Source organism: Oryza glaberrima, chromosome 5 (assembly GCF_000147395.1).
Source record: "Oryza glaberrima chromosome 5, OglaRS2, whole genome shotgun sequence".
Lineage (NCBI taxonomy): Eukaryota > Viridiplantae > Streptophyta > Magnoliopsida > Poales > Poaceae > Oryza > Oryza glaberrima.
In genome coordinates this window covers 19,472,010-19,481,651 of record NC_068330.1, presented here as the reverse complement: position 1 = coordinate 19,481,651, position 9,642 = coordinate 19,472,010, and the positions used below count along the sequence as shown (strand labels likewise).

Below are 9,642 nucleotides of genomic sequence, written 5' to 3'. Positions count from 1 at the left end.
ATTATGTATGTGTTATTCATAACCCTGATAAAATTTTAATTTTAATTTTGGGTTAAAGCTATAATAAACCATCGAGTAGAAAATGAGAGCTTGCTACCACTCGCTCCCTGTTATTATTATTTTTATTCATAAGTTTATATACTGGTACTAGCTCTGTTTACATCTACAAACGTATCGTTTGTTTGTTAGCTTATCGGGTGGAGTTAAAATTTAAATTTAATTAATTTTGAGGAATTTTTTTGGTCGAAGTTTAATTTTAAGTATTGGTTTCATTAAGAACTCAAATAGTATAAAAGTTTCAACATAAACTATTTTGAGCACTGCAATACATATGATAAAATCTCTAACAATCAACATGCGATCGATGTTTAAATATATGGCCCAACATGTTTCCATGGCCAATGGATAATAATGCACGAGGGTCGTACCAAAATCGTACCGTGGTACATATAGCAATTTTTAATTATTTCTGGTTGCTTCGTTTATTTTTTACGGCAGACAGAGCAAACTAGGGCTCCTCAGCTCCGCTAAAAATATTAGTTTTTGCTTGAACTAATTAAAGCTGTCAGTTTGAATTTTAACTTTTGCTAGAACTAATTAAAGCTGTCAGTTTGAGTATTAGTTATGGATAACATTATAGCAACACGACAACGAAAAATTACAGGATGAATCGTTGACCTTGGTAAGAAATCTCAAACGAATGCCGCATAGTTGTCCGGTTGTCCCTGCCTCCCTGGACTAGTAAAAAAAAGGAGTTCTGAAATCCGTATTCTAATTAGGCAGGCTGGCAGAACAACAAGCCATCCTCCAATGCCAATCCACTTGGGCTTTCTTGGGCGCTCACTTGCACCTGTGCACTGCAGTTCATTACTCCTACTCCACTGCAGTCTCCATATCGCCTGCATTTCCCGAGAAAAGCAATCCATATTCTATGCGGGACTGTAGCGCATGTCATTTCCAAGGCAAAAGCACGTTGCGCCACTGCCATCCGCGGGAAGAAGGAAGAAGCGGTGGTGGGGGTGGTGGTGGTAGCACCAGCCACAGGCCACAACCACCAGCAGCCAGCAGCTGCAGCAGGAGGAGGCCACTCGGATTAGACAAAACGAAAGCGAACAGCATCTATCTACTCCCTCCCTAGCTATCTAGCCTATCTATCCATCATTCATCGCCCCCCCAAAAAAACAAAGCGGCAAATCCAGAGGACGGATCATCAAATCGCCCATATCTTAACGAGTGGAAAGAGCATATGCTTAACGAGAACCCCGCCCCATTACCCTCCAAGATTAGGCTACGGAAAAAGGCCATTTGCCTTTCGAGTTGGCTCCTGTCCCCTTGGCCCATGATTAACAGAGAAAAAAAAAGAAGAAATGAGAGGTTCATTTTAAAAGCGTTAATAATTATCTGTACTTGAAGGAGGTACAGGAAGCTGGAGGAGAAAAGGATGCCTGTGCTGGTAATGTAGGAGTATCAGTTTCGTCAAGGATCACTGCAATGGATGATCATTTCTGGCCTTCTTCTACACCTGCCTTGGCAAACTGAAATGATAGATTGGATGGATTGCTATGTTAACCCGTCATTTCTTGCCAGGAGAAAATTTGACAATAATAGAAGGAACAAAGCAACTGAACCAGCACACTCTATCCCATCACGAGATGCCCCTCAATGCTCCAAAATTCAAACAGCTCTCATCATCCTGAACTAGCCAGTCCATTACCGAAGAGCTCAAGCACTGCTGATATGAGGAATTAGCACGTGATTTTGATTTGACAGCGGGCTCAGCTTCACTTCAGGAATGATCAGTGGTAATAGTAGCCAAACAGAAAAGAGTGTCTTCGCTTGCAGCCTTCTTTAATTCTTTTTCACATCTCTCTCTCCCAAACGAAGAGAGTGGAGCTCTGAGCTAAACTCCAGTTTCTGCTAGCTTCCATGAGTGGTAATGATAGCTTATACCCTCTTACTACCAGCTTTATCCACGAAGGAAAAGGCATGGAATCATATTTCTTCAGTTGGCATGCAGAATCAGACCGCAATAATCTACCCATGCAGGAACCAGAGCCTAGAATTGAAAGCTAACAACAGTGCCCTTTTTAAACAGGAACAGTGCTCACTTTTGGGAGAAGTATAGGACGAGTACTAGCAGCAGCAGTTGTAGTAGTAGTAGTGATCGGTGACGTGCATGGATTCCCTCCACGCGAAAAAGAACGTGCATGTAGCCCCCCAGCTGTTGCAGTGCTAGTTATACTAGTACTAGTTGCAGTGCTTGCCAAAGTGTACATCAAATCAGATGCTGCAACACCGAGGGCCATGGATAACTGATCCCAGGTAACATGGGCTTTTTACGCTGGGGAGAAGTGAAAAAAGAACAAGGGCTTGGCTAGCTCCATCATGGTCATGGGGCTAATTGGCCAGCTGTTTAGTGCACTGATCAAGGCAAAAGCTAACCTACAATAGGCACAACTCAGCCCTAACAGATATGGTTAGGGTGATGACAAAGCCAGTTAAAGGTTGGCAGATGGCCAAATCATGGTTTTGTCTAAACTTTAGGGTTCTACTCCATCTAAGGATACAAGATCTAGCACAGCTTAGTACTCTGTCATTTGCTTGCTTAGTTTAATAGGAGCACATGGAAAGGCTAACCATGGAGTAAGATGAAATATTTAGCTACCCAGTCATATTTTAGACCTACACGCTGATGCTTAAGGCCTTCAGCTGTATAGGTATACTGCCAATAAACATTTCATCTTGCTGGCGACAAATTAACTGAGCACCCTTTATTTGCCAGAGTGGGAGCAACCACATTTGCAAGTCAGATGAATAGTACAGGGTTAACACGGCTTAACCGCGGATCAGAACAAATAGGGAACAACACTACAAACAGGTCTTCAAAGGTATAGTCATATGCTCTCTATAGCCCCACAATGTCAAATATCGACAAGCATTCGTGGATCTACGACAGGCGTGCCAATGCCCCTCTTTTCTTCACCTCCTACTTCCAACTACAATATAGGTAGATCATACATCTGCATCCTACAATAATCACCACCGATCTCCTTGGTGAAACAATCATATATGCTCTTCAACCAACAAAGTCATGGAGCAAATGGCCACCGATCTCCTTGGTGAAATGCCGGTCCTGACCACCAAATGAGCTCATCACGTAGGCATCACTAACGTCCTCCAGTCCGAAACGATGGGCAAGATTGAGCGGAAGCGCGGCCGGAAGGGGCTCAGCAATGTAAGCTCGGTTATTGTTCTGGTGAAGGCCAAGGGTGAGTGAGACACCGCCAGCATTCGCGGCACCACCGGTGCCAATGAGGTCAGGTTGGTGGTGGTGCGCCATCGCGATGCTGTGATGCGCGGCGAGCCCGTTGTATGCGAAGCTCACCTGACCGGAGATGTCATGGGGCATCTGGGAGAGGCCGTCCTCGATGTGCCGGGAGGCGGAGATGCTGTGATTCCTGGTCATGCTGCTACTTTGTCCTTGCAGCGAGTTTGATGGATCACAGGGCTTCCCGCTGCTGTCCGACGAATGTTGGGTGTGCTGCACGGAGAGCTGATTCTTGTCAAGAGACGGATTCTTCTGCAGCTGCCTCATCTCGAGGTTGTGAATTTCTTCAACCATTGGCTTCCAGAGCCTAACCCTTGCATTGATAAACCAGTTCGATACCTGCTCAAGAATTGAGATATCAAAATGTTTTACAACGCTAGTAACATTATGGACCCAAAGATATTGCTAGTGGATAACTGTAGCGGACTAGCTAGTTACATCGATATAAATTTGGGAAAAGAAAAACTTGAAATGGTTGTTTACCTGGTTCCTAGTTAATCCTGTCTGTTTAGCAAGCATCTGCTTATCGCTGTCAGTTGGATACCTGAAATCAAGCACCAACATTAGAATGCCGGTACATACACAATTGCACAAGGATGAAGCAACGTATACAAAATATGGAAGAACAAATGAAACTAAACATAAACAACAAGCCAACCCTCATTGCACATTACGTGTAGTAGGATAGGAAAGAATTCTAGATTAAAAAACAATATTTTCAACAATTATTGCATGGAACAAATTAATTAAATTACAGCAAAAAGGTTGTTGCCATGTGCAAGTCAGCAAGTCAGTTGGATGTCCTATGGCAAAAATTCTCCTCCATTATGCCAAGGCAATAACCACAATGAAAATGAAGGTACACACAATTATCAAGTGTTAGTATGTGATGGTACTCACGTTTCGAGTAAACTATCCATCCAATAGGCATTAGTAAACATTGAAGTTTTCAAGACCACGTGTATAAATTGAAACTGTGCACTACTATATATATTTTCTATCTGATGTAGTACAAACATGAATTAATGGTTCGTCAGGGCCACAAAAGGAGGAATTTACTGTAGGAAAAACTGTACCAAAATAGAAGTTGCCAAGAAGAATGAAGATATGGTATGTGTGGATGGATAGAAACTACACACAACATAGGCAAGCATCCAACGTAACATAGTACAGATATTTTTTTTTTCCCTGCACTCATTAAAACTCCTGTTACCATCTAACAGATCTAATGACATTGTAGATTCTGGTGGTTGCCCTAAGTTGGTGGAAAATAAAATGCACTTTCAAGTTGTTGTAGTATCATCTCAAACCAAATATCAATTGGGACCCATACAGGTATCCAATAAACATAACATGCAACTAATGATTGTTCAACGGCAATCACATCTAAAATTGAAACAACAATAAAGGTTATATGTGATGGAGACCAAGACTCCCCTGTAAGTGCACAACAATGACTTGTGTAAACCATGCACTAGAACCACAATCATTTTAATGCATCTAAAGGAGGGAAAAAAATCTAAGATTTCAATAAAGCAAAATAACAATTTTCACCAACGGTTTGGTTGCAATATCCTTCATATTACCCATTTGTAGGGTCTATGGATAATTCTCCACTAATAGGAATCCATGTACACCCTTGTCGGTGTAAAAATGCAACATGCAGTATATATACCATAAAGTCCTTTTTCCTTTTATTTTTCCAATTAGTGCACAATACGCATATTCAGTTATGTGCTTCCAGATTAGCATACCTAAAAAGAAAAATTCTGTTGCGATGATTTATATCATATACTTACGGGTGCAGGAAGTGTTCGAATAGCCATGCACGAAGAACCGAAACAGCACGCTCTGGTAGCCCTCTTTGCGGGCGCCATATGTTGTGAGGTTGGCTAAACGAATTCACATTGTTTCCCCTTAGTAGGCCAGCGCCGCCGCCCATAAGCCCAAAGTTTGCTGTGTCTTCCTTGCCGAGACCATCTTTTGTAGCACCCTTGCCCGTATTGCGCAGCTGGTTCAGTATAATGCCCTTCAAATACTTGAAATGCTTCGACATTGTCCTAAGAGCCATGGAAGCAAAAGGAGCAGCATTGCTCAGACCCGCAACAGTCTCAAAGGACGATACTACAGCTTGGAGTTGCTGGTAGTATTGCCTGTATCGCTTGCAAACCTACAAGGTTTTTTGTAACTGTTAAGAGGACATCACGATATGTAACCCAATTAATTGTTTAATAATACATCAAGGTGTGCAGACCTACTTTACGATCATGTGGACACTACACCAACGCAAGCTTCCTAATTAAGGAACGAGGATCATATTTGACACCATTGCAAATAAAAAAAACTGGTGCTCAACATATTTTCAGTATGTACTAGTAACTATATAATCAGAATCTTTCTGCTGACAAACTCAACGAATCTTATCTCGTGAAAGAGGACAAACTGCTGGAATCTTATCAAGTACTAGCAAACTGAATTTTTCTTTATGATGTAATTAAGAGCATCCTGAGGAATTTAGCTTCTATCGTGCATTTTCACAGAATTGTATGCTACCTTTTGATTATAGATTAACTGCGGATCACCTCCTGCTAGTTTTAGAAGGGAGCTTAAAAGAGCCTTGAACTGTTGATTGATTTGAGACATATTAAAGAACAAAAATATATCCAAAAGAGAAGAGATGTGTCACTAATCCAGATCAACCCTCATCAAATCACAAGCACAAGAAATAATCTGTGCAACAACAGTAAGTGCATCCATGATGTGACCATGAGGTGTTCGTTATTAGATTCTTATTCATGAAGTTAATTAATGCAGGGTAGCAAAAGTAAAGTCTAGTATAGTATTTTCTTTGGAAAAACAGAAGCAGCGATATGAAACAACAAATATAGCTTGCGATTACTCACGTCTTCCATAAGCGAGATGAGCCTAGTCTTCCTCCACTGCTGCTCGGCGCCGGAGACCGTGACCGCGTCCGCGACGGCGCGATCGCTGCCGTCCATCTCGTGGTCGACGCTTCCCGCGGCGTCCATGGCGTCTACGTCGAGCAAACCCTCGTCGGAGCCCCTGTCAAGCTGCGCGGGGCGGCCGCCGACGTCGCAGATCTCCTCGAGCAGCTTCTGCGCGGGGCCCAAGAACCTGGACCGCCCGAGCACGGCGGCGTAGCCCGTGAAGGGCCCGTACGGCCCGGCGGCCCCGCCGCCGCCGCCGCCGCCAAACTGCCTCCTCGGCGTGGGCGGAGGGTTCGAGGACGCCGACGACAGCGACAGCGCGAAGTTCTGGCTCGGGATCTGGGCCCCTCCGCTCGTCGCGGCCCCCGGCGGCATCCCATGCGCCACCAACTGCGCGTGCGCCAGCGTCGGGCTGTGCGGCGAGTACGATGACGAGGACGACGCGTAGGAGTAGAACGCCGGGGGCAGCGGCCACGACCCGGGCGGCGGCGACTCCGCCGGGTGGTCGGGCGGGAACCGCAGCTTCTCCCGCCGGCTGTGCTGCGGCACGTGGTACAGCTGCCCCGCCGCCTGCCCAAGCAGCAGGTGGTGCTGCTGCTGCTGATGCTGATGCTCGCCGCCTCCGCCCCCGTACCCTCCTCCTCCCCCCGCGTCGGACGACATGGCGCCCGCGCTGGGCGGTGCACGTACGCAGAGGCAGACGTAAGCGAGCGCCCTGCAGAGAGTAGCCTCAGAGGAGGAGGAGAACGAGGCGTCGATCGATCGATCGGGTGGGCTTTGCGGCAGCCGGGAGCGGGGGGCGCCGACCTGATCTGATGTTATCTTTGCTTTGCGCCCGCGCTTTTGATATGCGTTGCCTTCTCGGTGGTGATGGAGGAGGTGTGTTGGGCTAGCTGTTGCGCTCGGGGGGGCCTTGCTTTCCTTTCTTTCTTTCTTTCTTTCTGCAAATTAAAGGTGCGCAGCTGCAGCAGATGGGTGCGGAAAAGAGACGCGGGGGGCGAAGGACGGACGGGGAAATGGTGTGTAGGAGCAGCACTGAGCAGTGAAAGCGAAAGGCAGAAAGGGAGTTGGTGCTGCTGATCTGGTCGTGCGACGAGGAGGAGGAGGGGGGCGAGGTCCTCCTGGACCCTGTGGTGGAAGGGGTGAGCGGATCAGGGTGGTGTGGGCGTGGCCCGGGACTGTGCGGAGATCGAGCTGAGGGTTTTGTAGTTCGTCGGAGATGGGTGAAGTTTGTTTTTCACCATCTAGAAAACGGCAGCAACATTTTTGAATTGAAAAACTTTATACGCAATCGTACTATGGTAGTAGTATAATTGCTTGAACAAACGTTACATGTACTAGTTATGTTATATTGTAGTTACATTATTATTATAATTTTAAAGTTTTGCAATAAAAATATGTCCTCTTCGGATGTGGATGATGGGGTTCTTATATGGCACGCAATAAAACCGGATAAGCAACTTCGGCTATCTCTAACAATGAAACCCAAAATACAAGACACATTTCATGTTTGCATAGCGCTACAGTCAAAGAGTTCAATACATATTTTTGGTCTTCTCCAACAATAAGACCTAAAAGAGAACACTTACTGCAAATAGGTCTTCAGGAGAGAAGATACTCAGATTTAGGTTATGCCTCTTATAGCACGCAAAATAGGTCTTCTGTATAGGTACTCTGTTGGAGGCTGAAATAGTACTATCGGAGACCCATTTTGGGTTTGGGTGCCCTTATGGGTCACTTGTTGGAGACAGTCTTAGGAGGCCATCCAAGGTTGTGTTTAGTTCGTGTGCTAGATTTTTTTTAAATATACGAACACATATTTGAAGTATCAAACGTAGACTAATAACAAAACAAATTACAGATTCCGCATGTAAAAGACGATACGAATTTAATAAGTCTAATTAATCTGTCATTAGCAAATGTTTACTGTAGCATCACATTGTCAAATTATGGCGTAATTAGGCTCAAAAGATTCATCTCGCGATTTACATGCAAATTATGCAATTGATTTTTTTCGTCCACATTTAAAACTCCATGCATATGTCCTAACATTTGATGTGACGAAAAAGTTGGAAGTTTGAAGAAAAAAATTTTAATTTAAACACGGCCCAAATAGAAAATCTCATGGCACGCTTGCTTTCCATTGTCTGGATGCATACATGTGTTTAGGGTTCTTTCACCGAAGTTCAAGTAAATTTATCTGAAGAATTTGTGTCCATAAGAATTTAAATCTCGTAGATAATTATAGGTAGTCATATGGAATATAAATGACTCTTCAAATTTCCTTTTGAGATATTTCATTGGAGTTTCCGAAGAAAGCTTTTTTTTCCCTTTTTTAGTTTTTTAATTACTATATGTTTGTGTTTCATCCAAACAACTATTTCAAACGTTCTCATGTGTATAATCCATGAAGGAATTCACAACTGTCTCTTACAGTATGTTACAAAGTAAGTAGCACTCAATACATTGTTGTGGTGTTGTCAATTTTGAAGAGGTTAGGCTATGGTGTATGTAGGGCCATCGATAAGCACGTGCGAGATGATCTGTATAACAGGCCCCCAAAAGTTAGAGGTTTCAATTATTTTCATATTTTAATTCATGCCAATGTGTTCCAAGTTCCAACATGTTTAAAGACCACTTTTTTCATATTTTTGAAAAAGAATCAGCTCTAATAAATGTTTGATAGTAATCATGACTATTTTAAAGAACTATGGATCATGACGACAATATGAACCTGTGTTTTAGATGTTAAGGTTCCATTTATTCACTTAATCAAAACTAAATCGCTGCATCTAGACAGTTTTTCTTAGCGTTAATTGAAAACATGAGTCTACCTTGATATATTATGCAACTTTAGTGAATATATATGTCAGTATCCTAAATACGGGATCCCATTACTTATGTACTAAAACTCGATAGGACCCATCACATAACAAATCCAATATGAAATCAAGCCTTATATGCGGATGTGTTCTGAATAAAGAAGGAGAAATGAAGTTCTAATAGGATACTACAAGGTATATTCGGATCGTATTCATAATTATCTTTCTAGTTATATTTGAATAAGAGGACATAGTAGTTTTATATTTTTCACTGGCCCCCAAATTCCTTATGAAGCCCTATGTGTATGGCGCCATCCGTCGGGAGTACTCTTGCCCTCATGTGGTTCTAGTATGTGTATCAAGTCAGGGGCGAAGACAGGAGTAGGGCAATTAGGGCTGCAGCCCTACTCCTGATCCTAAATATTCATTGAAATTCTATTTTAAAACTTCAAAAACTAGAATATAAAAGCAAAATTATATACATTCAACTAATTAAACCCTAGGTTTGGAAAAATTGTAGCTCCACTACTGGATCAAGTCATTA

At 43.3% G+C, this 9,642-nt stretch overlaps 1 protein-coding gene across 1 annotated transcript; it reads right to left on the bottom strand.

Annotated features, from left to right (window-relative positions):
* Nucleotides 1-2,742: 2,742 nt before the first annotated feature.
* LOC127773901 (BEL1-like homeodomain protein 9) lies at nt 2,743-7,449 on the bottom strand. The gene is made up of 4 exons (XM_052300132.1): nt 6,232-7,449; nt 5,128-5,498; nt 3,812-3,872; nt 2,743-3,667 (listed from the first exon to the last, which is right to left on the bottom strand). The coding sequence occupies exons 1-4, from the start codon at nt 6,937-6,939 to the stop codon at nt 3,077-3,079; spliced, it is 1,731 nt and encodes a 576-aa protein (XP_052156092.1). The 5' UTR covers nt 6,940-7,449; the 3' UTR covers nt 2,743-3,076.
* Between the last annotated feature and the right edge of the window lie 2,193 nt (nt 7,450-9,642).

What these genes read in the sequence shown, in the direction of transcription:
- LOC127773901 (XM_052300132.1), bottom strand. Translation starts at nt 6,939, where the DNA reads ATGTCGTCCGACGCGGGGGGAGGAGGAGGGTACGGGGGCGGAGGCGGC. An exon ending in TTCGAACACTTCCTGCACCC is followed by an intron (nt 3,873 to 5,127) that starts GTAAGTATATGA and finishes GCTTGATTTCAG; the next exon opens with GTATCCAACTGACAGCGATA. An exon ending in CAGGATTAACTAGGAACCAG is followed by an intron (nt 3,668 to 3,811) that starts GTAAACAACCAT and finishes ATTCTTGAGCAG; the next exon opens with GTATCGAACTGGTTTATCAA.